This window comes from Lingula anatina, chromosome 1 (assembly GCF_051362555.1).
Source record: "Lingula anatina isolate TDL-2025a chromosome 1, LinAna3.0, whole genome shotgun sequence".
Classification (NCBI taxonomy): Eukaryota; Metazoa; Brachiopoda; class Lingulata; order Lingulida; family Lingulidae; genus Lingula; species Lingula anatina.
In genome coordinates this window covers 59689395-59715832 of record NC_141767.1, presented here as the reverse complement: position 1 = coordinate 59715832, position 26438 = coordinate 59689395, and the positions used below count along the sequence as shown (strand labels likewise).

General features: G+C 34.5%; 2 protein-coding genes across 4 annotated transcripts; one reads left to right on the top strand and one right to left on the bottom strand.

Moving 5' to 3' along the window:
- Window position 1: 1 nt before the first annotated feature.
- LOC106179986 (zinc finger HIT domain-containing protein 3) lies at window positions 2-2166 on the top strand. 2 transcript variants are annotated; one of them, XM_013563822.2, is made up of 5 exons: window positions 2-281; window positions 701-732; window positions 991-1062; window positions 1366-1428; window positions 1615-2166. In XM_013563822.2, the coding sequence occupies exons 1-5, from the start codon at window positions 190-192 to the stop codon at window positions 1800-1802; spliced, it is 447 nt and encodes a 148-aa protein (XP_013419276.2). In that variant the 5' UTR covers window positions 2-189; the 3' UTR covers window positions 1803-2166. The 2 variants fall into 2 exon arrangements, with proteins under 2 accessions (XP_013419276.2, XP_013419275.2); XM_013563821.2 differs by having other exon boundaries at window positions 16-281; window positions 1363-1428.
- LOC106179985 (palmitoyltransferase ZDHHC8B) lies at window positions 2043-26380 on the bottom strand. 2 transcript variants are annotated; one of them, XM_013563819.2, is made up of 8 exons: window positions 26177-26380; window positions 23044-23165; window positions 10896-11053; window positions 10078-10250; window positions 9140-9242; window positions 8876-8967; window positions 4886-5024; window positions 2043-4654 (listed from the first exon to the last, which is right to left on the bottom strand). In XM_013563819.2, exons 1-8 carry the CDS (start codon window positions 26275-26277, stop codon window positions 3911-3913), a joined length of 1632 nt encoding a protein of 543 aa, XP_013419273.1. In that variant the 5' UTR covers window positions 26278-26380; the 3' UTR covers window positions 2043-3910. The 2 variants fall into 2 exon arrangements, with proteins under 2 accessions (XP_013419273.1, XP_086857660.1); XM_087001534.1 differs by lacking the exons at window positions 9140-9242; window positions 10078-10250.
- Window positions 26381-26438: the final 58 nt, after the last annotated feature.

Below are 26438 nucleotides of genomic sequence, written 5' to 3'. Positions count from 1 at the left end.
GCACTGCAATCAAGATAAATTTTGATATCAAAGCAGTCGCCCTAATATCACACAAATAAATTGCAAAAAAGATTTCCTTTGCAGACGATTTCTGCTATAACAAAAATGGAACATTAAATAGCGAGATTATCTTTTCTACGCGGAGACATATCCGTATTTAGCTGTTGCAGGGCACTTCCGTAGAAAAGCATGGATAAACACGGGGCTAAGATTTCAGAAACGTGCGGTATCTGTACAGTGCACATGGCTAAGTACAAATGCCCTAAATGTCGTACAAAATAGTAAGTAGACACTAATCCTTAGCCTCTGTTGTAAAAAATTATCTTTGAATGCTGTGACTTTGAATTTTTCGTTGGTGTGTGTAGTTGTAGATGGTGGTGGTGGTGGGGGGGGGGGGGGGGGGGGGGGGCTTTGCTTCCTTAAAAGGACAACAACTGTTCATTTTGGCCAAAAAATGAATTTTTCTGGGGTAAATGACAATTTTCCTATACTCACCAAAGGTTAACAAATCCATTTCTACGTTCAAAATTAGTCCCTGGTTTTTTTCTAAAATGTTTTTCTTTTTTTTTTTTGTAATGAGATCTGTATTCTCAGTATGTGATATCAATAGTTTGTCTCAATAGGTGTACAATGGTTTGGGGGATTTATCTATATCAGCATAAGTTCCATGAATCACAAATGGTTTACTTTTCTCTTACAGCTGCTCAGTGCCTTGTTACAGAAAACACAAAGGTACTTTTTATTGAATATAATACTTGTTGGATTATGTTTTTCTGTACAGTTTAATATTGTTTGTGTAATTGAATTAATCCATGTATGGAAGACTTATTTGTCAAATAAATTTCAGTGGAGCAAAGATCAAATATTGATAAGAAAAGTTCGCATTAAGTGCTTTAATTAAGTGACCCTTAACGAAAAATGAATTCTGCAAAACATTTTTACCTCAGAATTTTGATATATTATTTATTTTCAACATTCATTTTGCTCCAGAGGTGGGATGTAACTTGCCTAAAAAAATAGGTACTCATTCTTCTACTGCCTGTACACACACCTCACAGCTTGGTAAGAAAAAAAATTAGCACCTATATTTCTAGGATACTAGCATTACACTGTTTCTGTTGATTTTAAATCATATAAACACCCGTTCAATTTAATTTTTACTCAAGTTATTGACTTAATAAGTGCCAAACTGTGTATCTGTAGAGTGGCATTGATTTGTTTTTAAAACCTGCTTGATTAGATTATTTAAAAAATGTTTACTAGAACTTGCCTGTTTATGATAAAATGGAGCATTGGCAAAACACATCTTTCAAGTGTCTGTCAGCATTACCAAGTAGTTTAAATGGAAATTTTTGATTTCAGAAGATTCTTGTGGAGATGAAGATAAAAGTGAAGATCAGGTTTCAGAGCAAAAATTGAAGTTACTAGGTAAAGTGTGGTATTACTGAGGATAACTAACGTGCATTATTAAACATTTACTTTCAAGTGTGAAAATTGAGTCTTGAAATACAAATGTATCATCTAACAGCAAAGTGTTGTTTGAAGACTGTTTACTTTTTAAAATGCAATTTTTCTCTATTAGTTTATTAAATTAAAATTTTTTCTTCATTTTAGGTCAATCCGAAGAGTTAAGAAGCCTTTTAGAAAACCCACACCTGTGCAATATGCTGTTAGCACTGGACAGAAGTGACAATACCGCCAAAGACATCGACAATGCAATGCATGAGCCAGTTTTTGCAGAATTTGTGGATTCTTGCTTGCAGATTGTGGAACCCATTGAAGATGAGGGCACAGAGACATAGCTATTATGAGGCATTGTTATAAAAACAATGATTCAGAAGAATTTTTCTAGAATTTTTTACTGGTCATTAACCATTCATTACAAATGGCATCTGTAAATGTTAGATCATGTCCATTCTTATATTTAAGATAAAATAACCTTATTTGAAACACACATATATTTGGCCACAAATTGAAGGTTGGTATCTGCAGATGCCACTCACTTGGGAAGTTGTAATTACCATACTCATAATCACACAATGTAAGTTTATAACCTTTTATTATTATAAAAGAAGACATTTGCTATGTTACATCATTTTGTCTTTATACAGTTTTGAAGACTGACAATAATAAATATAACTAAATTCTGTTATCATATAAACTGATTACATATGTCTGAAAACATCCTACTTGTAAATGCAATGTACACTATATTAAACACTGTGATCATCATGTTATAATGAGCAAAATTAGCACTTAGTTGTATTGTGTAAATCTTGCAAAGCTTGGACACAGCAAAAACCTTTAAAATACATGCCATTTAGCCAACAAGCAAAACAACATCTTGTGTAATATTTCAATATAATCATAAACAAATATAAAAAAATCTTCAATGACATGATCATCTTTTTTACACCATTTTCTATCCAAGTTTGTCACCCAATATAAAATATAAATTCTGATTCACTTATTAAACTAGAATTTGAACATAATTACCAAATGGTCCGATTTAGTTAAAAAGCATTATAAGTAATGTTTCATAGCAATAACTTACCACAATTAAGACCAGGTTAATTATACCAACTTATGGCTGTATATTCAAACACCTAGTTCTTAAAGCGGGTCTTACCGAAATGTGTGAAAAAATGTTTAATGTGGAGGGCATGATCAGAAGTTCAATTGGTCTGGTAAATAAAGAAAAATACTTTATATATGAGCCCCATTACCAATTTTCAAGAAAGAAGATACTGCGAAGTTGTTCCTACACTTCTAGCCGGTCAATTCGCAAATTGCAGAACAGAAATGTTGAAAAATTAAGACAAAGAAGTGCCTTTTTTTTTTTACAAGGTTGATCTTAAAAACTTATCATTTGATCTTTTCTCGCCTGATTAATATAAGGTATGCCTCAGGCAATGGACATAGCTTCAGGGAATTTTTAAAAATATTTTGCTGTACAACTGCCTAATCGGTAAGACCCACTTGAAGTGTTTACTTTTTTCTGATTTACCAGGAGCATGCTTAATTACCTTATACAAGGTCTGAATTCTTGCAATCAGGTGTATGTATCTGTCAGTGGTAACTTTCCAAGGATCCACTTCATCCCTTGTAATCAGTTGTCCAATAACAACATGCATTTTTAAAATGAACTCATGAACAGGTACACAAGTCCTAGATGACAAGTTTGTTATTGGGCTTCATAACCAAATGGTAATCATTGCTGCTCATTCTTTTTTTAATGTGATAGTTGTAAAAATAGCCTATTTTCTCTTTTATGAATATAGACATTTTTGGAAGACCCCATCAGCTCTTCACTTCGGAGAGAATGATAAAAAAAAGTGATCTATGGGAGTATTGCTCTCTTACAGACCACAAACAGATCCTTCTTACAATTTTACATTTCTTACTTTTTCTAGACTTTGATGAGATTGCAACATAGACTGCAGAGTTTGGTTAGAAAAATATGCTTACAACTCTGCAGTTCTGAAATTGTCACTAGCAGTATTCCGCCTACCTGATTGCCTTTCATACTGAAGGCATTCTGTTAAGACCTGAACCAAAATGGAATGATCCGTTGTTTACACCGATATGTAACAAGGCTCTTATAATATGACATGTAACATACTTGCCCAAACTGACCATACACAACATTTGTGACTTTGTTTCTGTTACAAAGCTTACACTAAAAAAACAAAACAAAAAAAAAACACCAGCTTTAATAACTAGAATGTCGTCACTCTCATTAGTTCAAGTGCAAACAAGAGTATAATGCTCATCTTTTCCACATTGGGGATAGCACTTTCATTGACCAAACTGGGCTTGTAACATATTCAGCTACTTTCCTTTCAAACCTTGGAAAACCCTGAGGCTTAGACTAGTCAACCTACAGTGCATTTCTTTTTGTCTGGAAATTTCAAACTGAAATTTCATATGTGGAATCATATAAACTTCTCTTTTTGTTCTCTTTGGCCAGTGCAATTTCCTGTTTATGGCGTTCATGTTCTTTTTCTTTAGCCTGTTGCTGTTCCATGTTTTCAGACATCTCTAGTGCTCGTACAAATGACATGGGCCTTTTATAACCAGACCTGTCAGCAGGCCACTCTTCTATGAGTCCAGCACCACCATTTTCTATTGGGCCTCTCTCAACAGAGGACCTGCTCCCCAAACTGTTCCGACTGGAACTTTTAGGTATCTGTCCATTTGGGTATGGGCTATATCCCACAGGATGGTGATTTCTAATTTGAGCATTATAGTTTTTAACATTTCCATTACTTTTTCCTGTATGTTCTACTCCATCTGTGGGGCGTTTTGTGCTGGGTTTTTGACCAACATGTTGAATTCTCTGAGGGGCTGTCCGTCCAGCTCCAGGGCTGTTGATAAAGTTTCTTGGTGGATGAGCACGCTGTGCAGTTGGACTGCCCTCTGGAGTGGCTATGGGAGCCCTTTTCTCGCCTACATCATTGTGTCTATTCACTGGTGCAGGTCTTTTATAACGGGTTGGAGAGTGTGTTCTTGGCAGGGATTGAGTGGCTGGCTTGTGCACAGCAGCACCAAGGGAGACATTTGAAGAAGCATCATACAGATTGTTGTAGGAATCTGTTTTGGGTGGGGATGGGCCTTTAACTGAATCTTCATCTAAAGAAGACCTCGGCTGCATCTGAAAAGGATTAAGAAAAGACTTCATCTTGTACTTAAAATGTTAGCACCTCTGACAATAAAGCACCTTTTCAATAATTCAAAGTTTTATGACACTCACACTAAAGTCCCTGTAAGCTGCAGCCCCACCCCCACCACACACACAGTATCTGAATGGTTACCATACCTCTTAACTTGTGAAAAATGAGAAATCACCACAAAAACAACACCAGAGTATCAAAATGATAATTACCTTATTGTAAGAATTGGTACCAGACTTGATTCCATTACTACTGTCAGTGTATATTTTCACATCATTTTGAGTTGGTTTGTATGCTATCTTAGACACATCAACACTGACAGTGGTATGTTTTGGTTCATGGTCTGAAAGTCTGGAACAAAAATGAGTCAAACTTTTATCAGATTTTAATGCATTTATCCAATCCACAACTATTTTCCTGGAAAATGACAAGAAATCAACCTGGAACTAGAGGATCAGAGAGGCGATACCGCCTCCGAATATTGTACCACCAGCTGGAGCAAGCGCATTCGTATAGACCCCCACATACACAAAATAAGGGACACAGCCACCAGTCTTTTGCTTGACAAGCTGTAAAAATGCAATCAACAAAAATTTTCAAAATATGCAAAAAAATATATCAAAAGTTCATCAAAAGGTAGGTGAAAGGTCAATTTCACAGTAAGATTGCCAGTATATTACTTCCTATTCAACTTCAAAAGTAACTTTGGACCTATCTCTGCCAGTTTGGGAGATAAAAGGGAAGCAAAATTTTCAAAGTTCAGTTCATGGTGAAAAGTAGGTCAACGGTCAATTTCAAGGTCACATTTAGATTGCCAGTGTATGACTTCCTATTCTAGTTCAATAGTAACTATGGACCTATCTCTGCCAGTTTTGGATATGAAAGGGAAGCAAAATTTTCAAAGTTCAGTTCATGGTGAATAGTAGGTCAAAGGTCTATTTTAAGGTCACATTAAGATTGCCAATGTATGGCTTCCTATTCAACTTCAATAGTAACTATGGACCTATCTCTGCCAGTGTTGGAGATAAAAGGGAAGCAAAATTTGCAAAGTTTAGTTCATGGTGAAAAGTAGGTCAAATGTCAATTTCAAGGTCACATTTAGATTGCCAGTGTATGACTTCCTATTCAAGTTCAATAGTAACTATGGACCTATCTCTGCCAGTTTTGGAGATAAAAGGGAAGCAAAATTTGGAAAGTTTAGTTCATGGTGAAAAGTAGGTCAAATGTCAATTTCAAGGTCACATTTAGATTGCCAGTGTATGACTTCCTATTCAAGTTCAATAGAAACTATGGACCTATCTCTGCCAGTTTTGGAGATAAAAGGGCAGCAAAATTTGCAAAGTTCAGTTCATGGTGAAAAGTAGGTCAAATGTCAATTTCAAGGTCACATTTAGATTGCCAGCATATGACTTCCCATTCAAGTTCAATAGTAACTATGGACCTATCTCTGCCAGTTTGGGAGATAAAAGGGAAGCAAAATTTGCAAAGTTCAGTTCATGGTGAAAAGTAGGTCAAAGGTCAATTTCAAGGTCACATTTAGATTGCCAGTATATGACTTCCTATTCAAGTCCAATAGTAACTATGGACCTATCTCTGCCAGTTTTGGATATGAAAGGGAAGCAAAATATGCAAAGTTTAGTTCATGGTGAAAAGTAGTCAGGCGGCTCAGTCCAAATTTTATCCAGAATTGTGCAAAAGATGATAACAGCATGAAATTTTCCACGATGAATGACCATTGGGTGTTTGTCAACCCCCTGACCCAAAATAGATGAACACCCAATGGTTATTCATCGGGGAAAGTTTCATGCTTTTATCATCTATTGCACAATTCTGGAAAAAATTTGGACTGAGCCACCTGACTATACCGTACTGCACATTTTGCTTTCACCACCAATATGTACTTTTTGATAGCGTAACTCGAAAACCATTTGGAATACAAAAAAACGAAGACCACCTTCAGTGTTGGGCTTTACATGCTCTACAAAATGCAAAAAAGAATGGGTCTCTAGCATTAACGGTTCCCGAATTAGAGACAGTTTTCAGTTTCGGCATCTTATGGCCGTTACTCCAGTGAAAATGCACCAATTGACCCCAAATTCACAGAGATGAAAGATGACCTGAAGGGTAACACTTTCCAATAATATTATTGGTTAAGTCTGTGTGGTGTCTGAATAACAGGGCAAAAATATTTTTTTTCATAAAAAATATTATTTTTTTGAAAATTTTGGCCCGTTTGACCTTGAAGTAAAGGTCAAAGGTCAAATCCAAGGGCATATTTGAAATCTACACATATGACTTTTGGAAAGCCGTCTGTAGAAATTTTTCCCATAACCCCTTCCATAGGGTAGATAATTAGCATTTAATTTTGCCATTTTTGGACAAGGGTGCATAGCAATGAGTGCCACACCCAGACCCCAATACCGGCAAAGCCCAAATTTTACGTGGAACGAGCTGAGATTATAGGTGACCTAAATCCAAGAGATGGGTACGGGGGCCCTTACCGTCTAGGAGGAGAAGCGGTAACGGTAGCCGTCCGGCGGAGCCGGCGGAACGATCCGGACGAGACCGAAACCATGTGTACCGCCAGCGCTAACGCTGGTGGTACAATAACTACAAAGGATTATTTTTTAACACACCTCTTTTTAGGTGGGGATTTTTCATTTCTAGTTTTGGACTGAGAAGTATCATTTTTCTTATGTGAGAGTGGATGTTCTGATTCATTCAGTAAATGGATACCACATGACAAGAAAAAAGCAATCTATGGCTGTATTCCCAGAGCTTTTAGATCGATCTATCCCCGCGGGGAGTCTCACTAGATTACTGTCAGATAATCCGGCTTAAATGTCCGTCCCGCCTACTACAAGCTGTAAGGGGGTAATAAACTTTCGTGTCCGCTCGGCTGACAGCTATTTAGCGTGAACCCCCAGGGAGTTAGGTCGATCTAAAGTAGATCGATCTAATCTCTGGAAATGGGGTCTAATAGTGGATCTACTTAGTTGATAAGGCAATCAACAATGTTGTGATTGGTGACACATTTCAGCAGGGAAATTAATGTCAGTGATCTGGTGGGTTGGTCATGTGAACCACAAAAAAGGACTGTCCTTTTACCAGACACATAACCAGCCCACATTTCCACTTAAGTATTTTTCTTACTCTGATTATACAAAACCAGCTTATAAACCGTGGTAAATTCGACATTTTAATCTAAAAAAATTAAACGACCAAATTTGTCAAGTCCTTTTTAAAAACTTAATTAAAAGCAAGTTTTACTTGAGTTTACTCAATTAAGCAAAACAGTTTCTCAACTTATACCTGGTCAAAACAATTAAGAATGTTTAAACAGACTAAAGTCAATCTGACATGTTTACATTTTGTAAAAATTCACCACCTTGGTGCAATATAAAGCACAGATTTTATTTCTTTACTTCAGCCTTCATATGTTCTAACTTCATAGCAGAAGTTTATTGACAATCGCCCTACATCTGGGCATGATCAAATACAAATACAAGAAGTAATCCGCAGAGTGATTACCATATACAGTTTGATATACATTATATAATGTCTAGACTAAAGCAGGGAAAGTACATGTACTACTCAATAAAGATCAATATAGGGATAATTAAAAAAAAAAAAAAAAAAAAAAACTGATTCAACTAGAATAGGCTACACTAAACCTTATATTAAACTAACTATTATTTAGGGGGATATGAAAACTGCATCGTCAGTTAATCTAGGTTTTATTCAGCATGGATGCAATTTTCATATCCCTAGCTTTAAAACAATCATAAAGAAAATTAGTTGTGCATTTTGCAATATCAAAATCATTACATTGCAGTACGGTAATAAAAAGGTCACTGATGGACTCAGGGGCTGCACTGCCCAGTATATCTTTAACCTGGTTAAGGAATATGGCTCTTAGTGGAGCATAACAGGGGCATATCATCATAAAATGGAACTCATCTTCAACTGACCCCATGTTGCACAGCGTGCATAGCCTTTTCTCTATGGGTATTTTAGGATTCATGTGTCTCCCCTTTTCAATTGCCAAATTGTGGGCACTTATCCTGAATTTGCAAAGGAATGTAGATTTGGGTTTGTGGATTAACTGTGTGTATATTTCTCTTTTAAAATCTTTTTTGAACAACCTTATGTTTGGATATTAGACATATGGATTTAATACACTTGTTCAGCCTTATACTTACTTTGGCCAAATACTGCCACAGAGGGCAAGCTTACAATTCTCCACACAACCTCTAGAGAATGGATTGTGCCCTCCACGGAACTTGCCTGTGACCTGAAAAATGTAGCCAAGGAAATACTCAAATAAAATACTAATAATTAAATTATGATCTTTCTTCAACCTCTAAACATAAATTCCACTGTGCAAGTATGAAGTGATTTTATGACCATTACTAATCCCTATAAAACTAACTTTGCTAAACCTGTAAGAGTACTTTAAGGGATACCTGCTCATTTGTGGTTCTTCCTCTGGATACCAACCAAATGTGGAAACCAGTTAATCCAGCAACAGGAAAAAGCAGAAGCCCAATGATAACCATGACACACATACTGAGTAAATTGGTTAAAGATAAATTTTTATCATCAACTATTGTTTTACCTTCTCTACTATACATTTATACAATTTTCAATTTGTTACTGATGCCCATATAGTAGGCATGGTTTCTGAAGATTTTTATTTCCAACTTAAAGGCACAAATAATAGGATTAAAAATGCATTCCAAGTGCATTGATTGCTTCTTGTTGAACTTATCTGAGGACAATTAAAATGCTTAAAACACAAAATGACAGATAAATGGCCGTAATCAATATATTCACCGTCTCCACTCCAACCCTGGTTAAAATAACGCTGGTTCTCGAGTCATATCCGAGATGTAAACAAACAGAAACATGGAGAACTCCAGCACTGGAGAATGTGAGTATGTAGAGAAAATGTTAACAGAACTTTCGCAGGTAAGCGAGGTATAAGCTCTACAAGTAGTTACAAAAAGGAAGATTTGTTATCTTTCATTGCATCTTCGAAGGACCAACCTGAGCCTATTCTCCAATGATGCCTTTCCCACCATCATGATCTAGTTTTAACTAGGTCAGAGCACGAGTCTCTCGATATCCAAAAGTCTAAAGACTTTAAGCATAAAAATGGTCTCCATACTTACAAAAACCAATGCTTACACATGGGTTTTGCTTTTTCCAAAATTGTTACAGATTATGGTGAATGTCAGGAAAGAAAGATAAAAGGTTGGATAATCACTGGAAAGTGCTGTTTACTCTGGGATAATTTGTTAAATATAAATTTTGGCGCAAAAATTTTACTATGTGTGCCTTTAAGTTTTAAATAAGATGTAATTATTTCCTTTCATTTTCTGATTTTGACACAAAAGGATACAGAACAATGTTATGCGGTGTTAAAAGATTGTCCTTGTGATGCAGCACATAGATCAGGCTGAATGTAAACACACTTAGCATGTGAACAGTCAGGGACAGAAGGAACTGAAAGAAGTAGCGGTAATTCCGTCTTCCAATGCAGTTATTGACCCAAGGGCAGTGGTGGTCAAAAGTCTGGAACAACAATATCAAACAATTTTGAATTGTGAGGTTGTACACTTTTGATGCAATCCAGAAAATGCAAAGCTTTTTCCATCACTGTTTTGTTTCATCTTTTTTTTTTTTTAACAAAACTTGCATTACCAAATGGACTTTTCATTAGTACTTAATTACAGACAGAGCTGCTTAAATGGATTATTTAAACGTATCATATGCCATTTTACATGAATTTCCATAGTATTTTTATGGAACAATGAAGAAAAATGAATTTGTATCATTTTATCTCACTGTCATTGACAAATGCAGGGGCATCTCTCCCTCTCTCTGTTAAATCTCCAAGACATCTGATTAAGTGGTCATATATCCAGTACCTTCTAACTAATTATCTTGACAAAGATGTACCATTATGTAGCACTATAATATAAAAAGCTCTACTATATATTGTTCATAAACATCACGGGAACCTTTCTGAAGAAGCGACATTTGAAATGGAATTATAAGGTTACATTTCAACTGCTAACACACGCACAACTTTCATGTTTAAGTCATGAAATGTGAAGGGGAAAGAGCTGTCTCTCACTAGATTTGTGAAAGAAAAGAGAGATACTGTTGCAAGATACAAAGACAGATCTGATTACATTCAACTTCAGAACTCTTTACCTCGATGCATCTGTTGCAGACACTGCAGTGTGAGCACCTTGGAGGACGGTAAAAGTTACAAGTTGTACACCATTTCATCCGCACCGTGATCCCATGGATTTCCACATTTTTATACAATGGTGCACGGAAATCTTCCTCATTTGTCTCATCTTCATGAGCTGTAACAAAAACATTCTAACAAATTACCACAAAGCTCTCAAGTCATATCTGGACAATGTTTACATTCTTATCTTTCTAGAAATAAATTTTTACTCATTTCTTTTCTTTTTAAGCATTGAATGTTTCAGTACAAGACATGTAGTAAACTGAAGTTGCGCCACTCACATTCAATATTGGTTATATTAAAAACATGCTGCTGTACTTAAAGACAACAATACTTTATCGACAGATATAAATTAAGGAAGCATTTATAGATCTATATACTGGCATTCATTAAATGAGTAGCAATTCTTTATTTAATAAATCCCTACATCATATTGTTCTACTAAAAACAGAGTTAACTTAAGAGATGTATTGATACTAAAATTAGATCCTCTCAGATAGATTGAGTATGGCAAAATAAACAAGGCAGCAAAGCTGTCAAATGTACAGACAAAAACCAGAAAATAAAAACGCAGGAAATAGGATACTGTCAATTCTGATGAACTAATGTATTATGCTTACTGTAACTGCATAGCCAACATCAAATTCTTATTCTGCATAACACTGGATTAGGATGAAAGTAAAATGTGTATCAAGCATTAGACTAAGTTCCCATACCTAGATCAATCTAACAGGATCAATCCAACTCCAAGGGGTTTCTCACTAAATTGCTTTCAGTTTGAGAGTCTTAGGATTCTGGCATGCCAGTTTCAGTAGGCGTGACAGACAACTAAGCCACTTACATTGATTGCAATTTAGCGAGAATTCCCATGGAGATAGATCGATCCACAGTTAGCGTGATAGGGTCTGGAAATAGTCCCTAAGGTGTCAGGCTGATAAGAGTTAAACTTTGGAAATGCCAGAATGAGGTACAGTGAAAATTACACACACAAAAACAAATTGCTTAAACTCATTATATATATATATATATATATATATATATATATATATATATATATATATATATATATATTATTAATTTTTTTTTTTTTGGCTGTATGTCAATCCTAAGAATCATTCTTGTAACTTAACAAAATACAGAAAATGTTACAAAGTAAGAGTACAGGGCTCCTGGCAGATGGGAGTGATAAGTCACAACTTGAAAATGCCAGTATAGCACACTATAAACCTGCATTGCCTCCAAAACAGAAAACAATCACACTGGTTTTCAAACACAAGCTGCGCACTTCTGTCTTATGAAACTTTTCACTAAGTTTCAGTATCGTAAGTAACATGGTTTTCCCTTAATCGCTATCCTGGCAGCAGTGTCCAAAATAGGGTTTTCTTCAACTTTCATGCAATAAAACATAATACTTAACAGCATAATGACCATCAAATTTTTTATAAAAAAAATAAAAGTATCATGAATATTCAGAAAATGTGATTTGGGAAGGTCTTCAAGGCCATGGAAGTTCAGAGTCACACTTTCAAAATGCCAAAATGTAAACAAGAGATAACTGTACTGAAATGATTTTCTTTCCATTTTCAACACCTTTTTTAAAACAAAATGATCAATAAACTGTCATTTTTAAATGTTCAACTAGGAAAATTGTTGACATAGGAAAAATATCAATAGAACAATTTTCAATGTCCAATTTGCTCCATTTGCAGATGCTGAACATAGTGAATGATTAAATCTGACAAACTGCAATGATGAGTTCCTTTCCATTTATGATACTTTATTACACAATGCACAATATTATAACAGGTTTACCGTCATTTTTATATAATCAACAAACAATATTGTTAAGAAGCAGAAAATGTCAAAACAACACTTTTACATATCTTATTAGTTCCATAATGAGACTGTTAACATGCCTAAGAATTAAATCTGAAGAAATAACAATTATATACAAAAAAACAGAAAATGCACAGCACTTCTGGTGGATGGGAGTATAAAATCACATCTTGAAGATGCTAGTGTTTGAAAAATAATTTTAAAAAAATTTTAAATAAAACGTAAAAAATTCCAATAAAGCTGCTATTCAAACTTTTAATCTAGCTGTATTAACTTGATATTAATAACCCCACCAAGTTTGAGAAAAATAAAGCACTGTTATTCATCTATAGCATGTTGGCATAACACATTCTTTTTGTTGTAAATTATTTGCAATGTTAAACACCATTTATCTGCACAATTATCACCAAATCCTAATTTTGTGACACAGTTAAGAGAGCTAAACCTATGGGACTTTACAGGGAAATCTCAAGGAGTGTTTTATGTAATCTCATTTAGTGGCCAATTGAAAATTAATGAGTAGGCAAGTGACTTTATAGACCTTAATTTAATTAGTGATCACCCAAGGGACAATTTTAAAGACTGCTATCCATACAGTACCGTCATATAGCACAAAGGTGTTGCATACATGCTGAAAAAAGTGAAAAAACAGCATTACTTCCCTAAAAATGACCCGATCATGCTGATTTTCAAACTTGACCAGCGTATTATGAATACTCATTAGTTCTGCAAGTTTCAAACCAAAAGGTTAAATGGTTTTCCACTTATCATGTTATCAGTGTTGCATATATGCTGAAAAAAGTGAAAAACAGCATAACTTCCCTAAAAATGACCCAATCATACTGATTTTCAAACTTGACCTGCGTATTATGAATATTCATCAGTTCCGTAAGTTTGAAACCAAAAGGTAAAATGGATTTCCACTTATCGTGTTATCGGTGCTGCATATATGCTGAAGAAAGTGAAAAAACAGCATAACTACCCTAAAAATGACCCGATCATGCTGATTTTCGAAGTTGACCTGCGTAATATGAATATTCATTAGTTCTGCAAGTTTCAAGCCAAAAGGTAAAATGATTTTTCACTTATCATGTTATCAGTGTTGCATATATGGTGAAAAAAGTGAAAAACAGCATAACTTCCCTAAAAATGACCCGATCATGCTGATTTTCGAACTTGACCTGTGTATTATGAATATTCATCAGTTTTGTAAGTTTCAAGGGAAAAGGTAAAATGGTTTTCCACTTATCGTGTTATCGGTGCTGCATATATGCTGAAACAAGACAGCACTGTTCTGCAATGGGTTTACTTCCATTTTTAAAACACTTTTTTAACATAAAACAAAATTTTTTAACATAAAACAAAATAAACAGTTTTCTACCATTTGTATATGATCAACTAAGAAAATTGATGAGATGGGAAAAATATCAATAGAACAGTGTTAAATGTCCAATTTCCTCCATTCTGAGATAATGAATATAGTAGATGATTGAATCTGACAAACTGCAATGATATTTGTTTATTTCCATTTTTGACACTTTATAACATAATACACAATAACAAGTTTACCATCATTTTTACATAATCAACTAACAATGTTATTAAGATGCAGGAAATGTCAAACAAACACTTTTACGTATCTTATTAGTTCAATAATGAGACTGTTAACATGCCTAACAATTGAATCTGAGGAAATAAGAAACAAGGCAGCAAAGCTGTCAAATGTACAGACAAAATAACAGAAAAAAGGATGCAAAAGAGGTCATTTTGCCAATTTTGATGCAATAATAAACAAGCCCGTGGAACTTCAAAGTCACACTTTGAAAATGCCAATATGTGAAACCATTTAACTGGCAGTAAGAATTACCAAACAGACTGCATTGCCTACTGAAGCTGTATTTTAGTCCCATGTTTCTTTCCTGTAAGTTTGAGAACAGTAAGTGACATGCCTTTTCTTAAATGGTCATCATGGGAGCAGTGCCCAAAATAGTTTTTTTTTTAAATTTTGATGCAATATTACATAATGTTTAACAGCATAATGACCATCAATTTTAATAATAAAATATTAGTATCATGGATATTCAGAAAATGTGACTAGCAAAGGTCTTCAGGCCCATGGAACATCAAAGTCACAACTAGAAATTGCCAAAATGTAAACAAAGACGGCACTGTTCTGAAATGTTTTTTTTTTTTCATTTTTAACAATTTTTTAACATAAAACAAAATAAACAGTTTACTGCAATTTTTATATGATCAACTAAGAAAATTGATGAGATGGGAAAAATATCAATAGAATAGTGTTAAATGTCCAATTTCCTCCATTCTGAGATTCTGAACATAGTGAATGATTGAATCTCACAAACTGCAATGATATGAGTTTATTTCCATTTTTGACACTTTATTACACAATACACGATAACAAGTTTACCATCATTTTTACATAATCAACTAATAATGTTGTAAAGATGCAGGAAATGTCAACCAAACACTTTTACATGTCTTATTAGTTAAATAATGAGACTGTTAACATGCCTAAGAATTGAATCTGAGGAAATGTGAAACAAGACAGCACTGTTCTGACATGGGTTTATTTCGATTTTTAACACTTTTTTAACATAAAACAAAATAAACAGTTTACTGCAATTTTTATATGATCAACTAAGAAAATTGATGAGATGGGAAAAATATCAATAGAATAGTGTTAAATGTCCAATTTCCTCCATTCTGAGATTCTGAACATAGTTAATGATTGAATCTGACAAACTGCAATGATATGAGTTTATTTCCATTTTTGACACTTTATTACACAATACACGATAACAAGTTTACCATCATTTTTACATAATCAACTTACAATGTTGTAAAGATGCAGGAAATGTCAAACAAACACTTTTATGTATCTTATTAGTAAAACAATAAGACTGTTAACATGCCTAAGAATTTAATCTGAGGAAATGTGAAAAAACAGCATTACTTCTAAAATAATGGCCCGATTATGCTGATTTTCGAACTCAACCTGCGTTTTAGTAAGATTGACCACTCCTGTGAGTTTAATGACAATTGGCCTATCTGTTTTTCTTATATTGTGTTTACAGTGTTGCATATATGCTGAAAAATGAAAAAACAGCATAACTACTAAAATAGTGGCCCGATCATGCCGATTTTCGAACTTGACCTGCATTTTAGTAAGATAGATTACTCCTGTGAGTTTCATGACAACAGGCCTATCGGTTTTCCTTGGAATGTGTTAACAGTGTTGCATATATGCTGAAAAGTGAAAAAAAAGCATAACTTCTACAATAATGGCCCGATCATGCTGATTTTCGAACTTGACCTGCGTTTTATGAATATTCATCAGCTCTGTAAATATAAAGCCCAAAAGTAAAACTGCCTTCCACTTATCGTGTGTACAATGAAAGTGCACAGCACCGGCGACGGCGATGACGGCGACGACAGACGCAGGTGATGGCAATATGTACAGACACATCTATATATATATTTACTGTACTGTTTGAGAACAGTAAGTGACATGGTTTTTCTTAAATGGTCATCATGGGAGCATTGCCCAAAATAGGTTTTTTTCAAATTTTGATGCAATATTACATAATGTTTAACAGCATAATGACCATCAATTTTTAATAGTAAAATATTAGTATCATGGATATTCAGAAAATGTGACTAGCAAAGGTCTTCAGGCCCATGGAACCTCTAAGTCACAACTTGAAAATGCCTAAATGTAAACAAGACAGCACTGTTCTGAAATGTTTTTTTTTTCCATTTTTAACAATTTTTAACATAAAACAAAATTAACAGTTTACTGCAATTTTTATATGATCAACTAAGAAAATTGATGAGATGGGAAAAATATCAATAAAGCAGTGTTAAATGTCCAATTTCTTCCATTCTGAGATTCTGAACATAGTGAATGATTGAATCTGACAAACTGCAATGATATGAGTTTATTTCCATTTTTGACACTTTATTACACAATACACGATAACAAGTTTACCATCATTTTTACAAAATCAACTAACAATGTTGTAAAGATGCAGCAAATGTCAAACAAAAACTTTTACGTATCTTATTAGTTTAATAATGAGACTGTTAACATGCCTAAGAATTGAATCTGAGGAAATGTGAAAAATATGCTGAAAAGTGAAAAAACAGCATAACTTCTACAAAAATGGTCCGATCATGCTGATTTTCGAACTTGACCTGCGTTTTATGAATATTCATCAGCTCTGTAAATATAAAGCCAAAAAGTAAAACTGCCTTCCACTTAACGTGTTTACAAGGAAAGTGCACGGCGACGGCATCGGCATCGGCATCGGCATCGGCATCGGCATCGGCATCGGCATCGGCGACGACAGACGCAGGTGATGGCAATATGTACAGACACATCTGTGTCTGTACATAAAAACAGCATAACTTCTAAAAGAATGGCCCGATTATGCTGATTTTGGAACTCAACCTGCGTTTTAGTTAGTTTGACTACTCCTGTGAGTATAATGACAATTGGCCTATCTGTTTTTCTTATATTGTGTTATTAGTGTTGCATATATGTTGAAAGAAGTGAAAAAACAGCATAACTTCCCTAAAAATGGCCCGATCATGCTGATTTTCGAACTTAACCTGCGTATTATGAATATTCATCAGTTCTGTAAGTTTCAAGCCAAAAGGTAAAATGGTTTTCCATTTATGGTGTTATCGGTGCTGCATATATGCTGAAAAAAGAGAAAAAAATAGCCTAAATTCACTAAAAATGACCCAATCACGCTGATTTTCGAACTTGACCTGCGTATTATAAATATTCATCAGATCTGTAAGTTTCAAGCCAAAAAGTAAAATAGTTTTCCACTTATCGTGTTATTGGTGCTGTATATATGCTGAAAAAAGTGAAAAAACAGCATAAATTCCCTATAAGTGACCCGATCATGCTGATTTTCGAACTTGACCTGCGTATTATGAATATTCATCAGTTCTGTAAGTTTCAAGCCAAAAGGTAACATGGTTTTCCACTTATCGTGTTATCGGTGCTGCATATATGCTGAAAAAAGTGAAAAAACAGCATAAATTCCCTATAAGTGACCCGATCATGCTGATTTTCGAACTTGACCTGCGTATTATGAATATTCATCAGTTCTGTAAGTTTCAAGCCAAAAGAAAAAACAGTTTTCCACTTATCGTGTTATCATTAAAAGTGCACGGCGACGGCGACGACGGCGACGGCGACGACAGACGCAGATGATGGCTATATGTACAGACACATCTGTGTCTGTACATAAAAAGCCAATATGTGCAAATTATGCATATTTTTTTCTTTGTATCAGCAGGAACTCTTTAATAACCAATGACAAACCTTCAGAAAAAGTTAATCATTCACTGACATGCATCATATTAAAACAACTTAAATGTTTTGTGAGTACAACTGTTATACTAAATAACTGGCAAATGTTGCTGTATTCTACACAATACTTCAAAATTGGGGTGAGATGAAACGACTGCCTAAAGCTCAAACCATCCAGTCAAATCCTGTAGGATCCATACATGAGCAAAAAAGGTCAAGAATAAAAAGCAACCCATTCAATGAGACAAACAGATAACCGAGAAATGCTGGCATAATCATTTTTCTCTTCAAGACTACACTGATGCAAATCTTGTAGGAATTCAGCATGGACCAATGATTCACAATCTGGTCGATTGCTCCAATGCACTACCAAGCTGATGATAAGACTAATCTATTCTCCTTAATTCTGAAATAGTCAAACACAAGGCCTGAGAAAGAACACTTTATAAATGAACTTTTTCAGACAGTTGACCACTTCTTGGAAGATGAGAAAAAGGACAAACGTGGATGTGCCAATTTTTAAGAAAAGCAAAAAGGAAGGCTAATGCAAGATGAAACAATCACATCTAAGCCATTGAAGGGGAAGGATCATGTTATGTTGTGTGTGTATGAAATTGTTCATTTAAGAAGCTTTTTTAAGTTAAATCATAAGGTTTTTTTCTTGACCTAACTGAATTATTTGTAGCAACTGAGGGTTTTCAACACCCAAATGTCTATATTCCTAGTTCATTTTTTTAGAACTTAAAGAAAGATGTAGAGAGAAATTTTTAGTTAGGCACAAAATCAGAGCAGTTCCTTCCTTACAAGTTGCCATTTTGGGCACAAATCAATTGCACAAAGCACAGTACCTTAGAAAAGTGATGTAGAGCCTCCAGTCTGTTGGAATGTCAACATAAGTTTGATTATTATCAAGGGTTTAGCCACCAGGGCATCCAGCCATCATTGGGATGGCTTGTTTGAGCAGAGTACAGCCTCTCTTATGGATGGTAAACAGTTGGCTAAACCCATGGTTACCATATAGTTGTACGAGTCAGTTTTGAGGGGCATATTGTGTGAGGCGTACAGGCCCATACAGGGAGGGAAATGGGAATTTTTCAGCTCTGGTCCACTTGGACCAGTTGACTCTGGAGGTAGTGGTCCTAGGCCTTGGGGCACTGGTCCAATTATGAAAGAATCTAAAAGGGGTGGATGGTTTAAACATACTGAGCAACTTCGTTTTTTTTTTAAATTATTATTAAAATGCGCCAATAAAATAAAGCAAATGAAGTTTAATTTTCATGTTTTTATTTTGAACTTATTTAAAAGAATTGAAATCAACCAAATAACTCCCAAAAATTCATCAACATTTATTCACATTTTAAAAACTAAACAGCTTTTTCTCCCCACCTTTTATGGTTAAAGGAAATGACACCACATTACACAATAGGAATCAAGTATTTTAACTATTAGGTTAAAAAATATAAAGGAGTTATTAATCTCTGGTAAACTGTTTACCCAAACAAGGTTTGGAATTAGAACAATTAGAACACCCATTGTATTAACACAAAATAGGAAGTGACTTCAAAGTCTCAAAAGTTGAAATATAACCATAAAACGGAGCAAAAAATCCTCGCCTTTTTTATTTTCCTCAAAAATCCGTAGCTGTTATAAAGGAAGGTACCCGAGCTCTCTTTTTTTTTTTTTACATTTAGTGCTAGGTTGTTCGCTTTCGTCATTTGTCGGTGTTTTTCCAGGCAAAAACCTCCACATCGCTATAAAATTGTAAGATAAGTTGAACTAATTCAATTCACACACTAAATGTAGTTTTGATTTAATTTCCAATGAGAAAATATTTCGGCAGCATGCTAATGGCCCCAACAGGAAAAGTAACGTTTCTTGTAAAATCTTGAATGTAACTATAAGCTATTGACATCGAAAAAGACCAGAAACCATTTAAAGAATTATATTTACCCTTCAAAACTACAAAACAGCACTCGAGTAAATTAGTATTTTTACCGAAAAGGTTTGTTGCATACGTAGCTTTTCAATCCTCGAGGCTCTGCTACTTCATATGGCGCGAATGCTGTGGTAAAATCTGATTGGTCAAAATTGACAGTCTGATGCAAGAGGTCAGGTCGCATGCAAATAACGTCTGACGTGTTCGGAAGCGTCATTAAAATAGGTCAACACATCTGAAACTCGCGTAGTCTTCGATGCAGACAAAATTGGGAGCGGATTTTAAAACAAGGCAGCAAAGCTGTCAAATGTACAGACAAAGAACAGAAAATAAAGATGCAAATAAGTGAAAAATTAAATTTTCACAAAAAACTGTTAAATTGCCAGAAAAATTTACCAAACAGACTGCGTTGCCTATTGAAGCTGTATGTTAGACCCATGTTTCTTTCCTGTAAGTTTGAGAACAGTAAGTGACATGATTTCCCTTAAATGGTCATCATAGGAGCAGTGCCCAAAATAGGGGTTTCTTCAAATTTTGATGCAACATTACATAATGTTTAACAGCATAATGACAATCAAATGTTATTAATAAAATATTAGTAACATGGACATTCAGAAAATGTGACAAGCAAAAGTCTTCAAGATCATGGAACTTTAAAGTCACACCTTGAAAATGCCAATATGTGAAAAATTAAATTTTCACAAAAAACTGTTTAACTGCCAAAAAAAAAAAAAAAAAAAAAAAAAAAAAAAAAAAAAAAAAAACCAAACAGACTGCATTGCCTACTGAAGCTGTATTTTAGTCCCATGTTTCTATCCTGTAAGTTTGAAAACAGTAAGTGACATGATTTTCCTTAAATGGTCATCATGGAAGCAGTGCCCAAAATGGGAGTTTCTTCAAATTTTGATGCAATATTACATAATGTTTAACAGCTTAATGACCATCAATTTTTAATTATAAAATATTTGTATCACAGATATTCAGAAAATGTGACTAGCAAAGGTCTTCAGGCCCATGGAACTTCAAAGTCACGCCTTGATAATGCCAAAATGTAAACAAGACAGCACTGTTCTGAAATGGGTTTATTTCCATTTTTAACACTTTTTTAACATAAAACAAAATACACATTTTACTGCCATTTTTATATGACCAACTAAGAAAATTGATGAGATGGGAAAAGTATCAATAGAACAGTGTTAAATGTCCAATTTCCTCCATTCTGAGATTCTGAACATAGTGGATGATTGAATCTGACAAACTGCAATGATATGAGTTTATTTCCATTTTTGACACTTTATTACACAATACATGATAACAAGTTTACCATGTTTTTTACATAATCAATTAACAATGTTGTAAAGATGCAGGAAATATCAAACAAACACTTTTAGGCATCTTATTAGTTAAATAATGAGACTGTTAACATGCCTAATAATTGAATCTGAGGAAATGTGAAAAAACAGTATAACTTCTTAAGTAATGGCCCGATTATGCTTATTTTCGAACTCAACCTGCGTTTTAGTAAGATTGACCACTCCTGTGAGTATAATTACAATTGGCCAATCCGTTTTTCTTATATTGTGTTATCGGTGTTGCATTTATATTGAAAATAGTGAAAAAACAGCATAAATTACCTAAAAGTGACCCGATCATGCTGATTTTCGAACTTGACCTGCGTATTATGAATATTCATCAGTTCTGTAAGTTTCAAGTCAAAAGGTAAAATGGTTTTCCACTTATCGTGTTATCGGTGCTGCATATATGCTAAAAAAAGTGAAAAAAACAGCATAAATTCCCTAAAAGTGACCAGATCATGCTGATTTTCGAACTTGACCTGCGAATTATGAATATTCATCAGTTCTGTAAGTTTCAAGTCAAAAGGTAAAATGGTTTTCCACTTATTGTGTTATCAGTGCTGCATACATGCTGAAAAAAGTGAAAAAACAGCATAAATTCCCTAAAAGTAACCCGATCATGCTGATTTTCGAACTTGACCTGCGTATTATGAATATTCATCAGTTCTGTAAGTTTCAAGTCAAAAGGTAAAATGGTTTTCCACTTATCGTGTTATCGGTGCTGCATATATGCTGAAAAAAGTGAAAAAACAGCATAAATTCCCTAAAAGTGACCCGATCATGCTGATTTTCGAACTTGACCTGCGTATTATGAATATTCATCAGTTCTGCAAGTTTCAAGTCAAAAGGTAAAATGGTTTTCCACTTATCGTGTTATCGGTAAAAGTGCACGGCGACGGCGACGGCGACGACGGCGACGGCAGACGCAGATGATGGCTATATGTACAGACACATCTGTGTCTGTACATAAAAAAAGGAAAAATATCTAAGGACAAGTAAAAACCCCGTATTTTTCTCATGTTGTTGCTGCTTATAGAGCAGTCGCCCGTTTGGACCAGTTACTAAGATTGGCACTCGCCAATTCGTTTTAGCGGTCGCGACTGGCGACCGCCCATTTCCCTCCCTGCCCATGTGTGTGTGTGTGTGTGTGTGTGTGTGTGTGTGTGTGTGTGTGTGTGTGTGTGTGTGTGTGTGTGTGTGTGTGTGTGTGTGTGTGTGTGTGTGTGTGTGTGTGTGTGTGTGTGTGTGTGTGTGTGTGTGTGGGGGGGGGGGGGGGGGGTCAGTTTTTTATTAAGATATCTGAGAAGAAACATGAACAAACATTGCTAACTTCTGACGCCTATTAACCAGTTTGCGTGGAGGTTATGACTGCTTGATAGTTGTGCATAATGAGATAATGTTGTCTGGCTGGCAGTTTTCATACAAACAAAAAAGCTTTGTGGGTTAAAGAAAAGGTCATGCCTGAAAAACAAAGCCCTGTCCATATTCAAATTATATAGAAGATTCTGGCAATAAAACCTGTCAGACCAGTATAAAACGTAACAGTTTGTCTAAAACTGGCAAGCAGAAACTCAAATTTCTGTGCAGAGATTTTCAAAGCATGCCAGTTAAGATATAAATGAATTATTTACCCTTGGGATAGATTCCTGGATCCATGAATGTTGCCAAGCCAAAATTGGATATAACAAAGATTGCCACCAAGCTTTCATACACAATGATCAGAGGGGAGATGTTCATCACAAAATATTCAGAGCTGAAAAATAAAATAAAACAAAGTTGTTAAATCATCTTACAATTCATAACATTTCCCCTATCTATATAGATAAAAAATGAAGAATGGGTTAATAGGGTTATTTCTTAAGAACTTAAACATAATCATGATTTATACAATTTCTCATAATCACACATTTTTTTATAAAGTATGTGCTTAGTAAATTGAAACAAGTCTGGATCAATAGATATCTATTTTAAGGATAGAGAAAGTGGCAATGTCATGCAACAATATGTATGTTTTTTTTTTCAATAAACTTTGGTAAATGTTACAACTGATTAAAATGGGCAGTTTTGCAGTTTGCGAGCCTTGTCAAAGAGATGATACTGCTCTCCTATCCTGCTGTTTGGTGGCACTAGTTTAATTATGGGTACATTTTGCAAAATTCTCACTTCTGTCTTAACGATGTGATAAACACAGGAAGCAATCATCATATTTTCCAGTTCCAAATATTGACAACATGTATCTTATCAATTCATCTGAGATTAAAAACCTCTGATGTCCATCTGACAATTTTAGCTGTATGTAAATCAATTGGAATTTGGTTCTGTGCAAAAGTTTCATTCATAAAACAGACAGATTCTTACCTGTAGAAGAACATTTGCTTTGGATAGTCAAAAGTGATAAGTACATGGCTCATAATTACACATTCAATTCCCTAATGTGTGATTTATAGTCAATGCTCTAAAGCAATTGTTAATATGTATAATGTTTAATTATCTTCAAATTTCTGGTCAGAAATCAATCTACTAATCTGTCCTTCCAGTTTGCGAAAGTCCCATAAATAATATAGAACTCTGTGTGCAGTGCATAATCATAAATCTAGTTGTATCTATTAAAAACATAGAAAGAAAGCAGAAAATATCTCTTCAAATATAATTTTTTAAAAATTCTGCCAATCCGTTCAAGCTTGATTCTTGCATAAAAATTAAGTACTGGATTGCATTAAGTTCTGGCAGCATATTTCATCATGAGGTGGTATATATATATATATATATTTTTTTTTTTTGCAATATTAATTAATGGCATGTACCTGTTAAAATTATGATCAAAAAGTATTACTTGTCTTCCTTTATAAATGAAGAAGTTTATGTATTTAACATGTTTAAAATCCTACACTCAGTTTGATATGCAAAATAATTCAACTTCAGGTTTTATTTAATTAGTCTTATTGATCATTTTAGTTTATAAAAATGCCATATTTATACCAGAGTTAAAGTTTGTGAATAAACACATTTTTTCTGATTAAAAGTTTTACTTGTTTTAAGCTTTCCAAAATTAATAATAGTGCCTAGCAGAATAATTGTGCCCCCCCCCCCCCCCCCGAAAATTTTATCAAATTTAATAATTTCAATGAATAATTGCAATGGCAATTAGAGATTATATTAAAAACACGTTGGCAGCATTGTACTAGTAGTGTACTATCGGTTGACATACTTTTTTGCAATGCAGAGCCGCGACACTATTATTTGGCACTTCAGAGTACATGATTCTGACATATGTTCATTTAACTGATCAAATCAATGTATTGTAATATTCTACATTAAAAATTATCTGACTGTGCACATATCACAGCTTCACAAAATGGATCTCATTATTCAGCACTGACTGAAGGACCTTTCACATAAGAAACCAATATTAATGCCATGTATAACTGTATATTACTCAAAATTGATTTCTTTACTTAATATTATTTGTAGGAAAATATCTTGCAGATATGCAAGGGAAATATAGGAAATGTAAATATAAGATAATTTACCAGATGCAATTCAAATTGTTATTGGCAAAGGAAATATCTGCATGTCCACGATACTGGGTAACAACAATGTGACATGGAAATCAAAATTTCAACATGGTGCCAGCACGCTTTCGGATTAGAGTATGCATTGCATTTTGCTTTATATTCATAAATTTGGAACATGTAACATTAAACACACATAAAATTATCAAGGAAGAGTACACTTTTCTTCACAGAATTAGGAAAGCACGCTGCGATCAAAAATTGGCAGTTAAACAGGTTAAAAAGGTATGAAATTGGCTTGCGTGCATTGCACAACCAAAAGCAGGAACTAGATATAGCTCATTTAATTATTCTCATTTAATATTAATGTGACCGGGTCATTATGACATAAACGAAGATTTCAACAGTGTACGCTATGTCCCTGGTCAGAATCTAAATGAGGAAACAAAACTACATGATGAGGTTTTGCTGAATTGTGTCTCTCTGGGAAACGAAACCAGATTGGGTCAAAATATTTGTGATTACACACTAAGATGACAGGATTTCCTTACACCTTGTTGGTTTTTGAAAAGCAGAGTATATTTCAGGTATTAAAATCTTGAAATTGAATGATTCGTAAAGTTCACGTGTATGGGAGATCAAACTTTGTACTGGAGATGAAAACGAAACGATGATTACGCACAATAACCTACTTTCTTCACCAATCAAAATTTGTGCCGAAGCACAATTTTTGTATATTTCTATTGTGTATGCTGTAATTGATCCCTGAGATGATCAAAAAACATGACAATACTATTCTGAAAGCTTTTTTTCCATAATGTACACAGTATCCTGGACGCGCAGATATATATATAACCAAGGGCATGTTTTTTAATTGTAAGCTCTGATGCCATTTATCATGGTTATGTAGTGTGTGTGTGTCTGTGTGCGTGCACGCGCGAGTGCATGAGTGTTTTTTTTTTTTCAATGACAGCTAAATAAAGGCCAGAAGTTACATCTGACATGTTATGCATAGTCAAGCAGGAGCCTCAGGTACACTGCTGGTATGTGCTGATTACAGGGTCATTAAGATACAAGATATTAAACCATAGCCTCTCTTGTCATTGGTTCCACTAACAGAAGGTATTATTCAAACATTAAAAGGAATTAATGGTCATAAAATAAGTAAACCCAGAAACCCAATCTGGCCAAAAAATAAGGAAGACCTGTTCAACGCAGTGGTTTACAGGAGTCATAGACTGACATTACTCACGCGAAAATGAAGAAACATGCTGTTGCTCCAAGAAGAATGGACCAGGCACACGTCGCTGGAATAGCTTTGGTACTACACTTTCTTTTCTTACAGCAAGCCATTTTGAAACGAACGTAAATAATGCTACTATTTAAGAATCACATAGAAAAGGATTTTCTCTCCCCACTCCCAGATGAAGCCGGTTAACATCTAATAGCATGCGCTGTTAAAATTAGGTCATGAATCATATTTATTGAATTCCGTTTTTTCTTGCATAAAATGC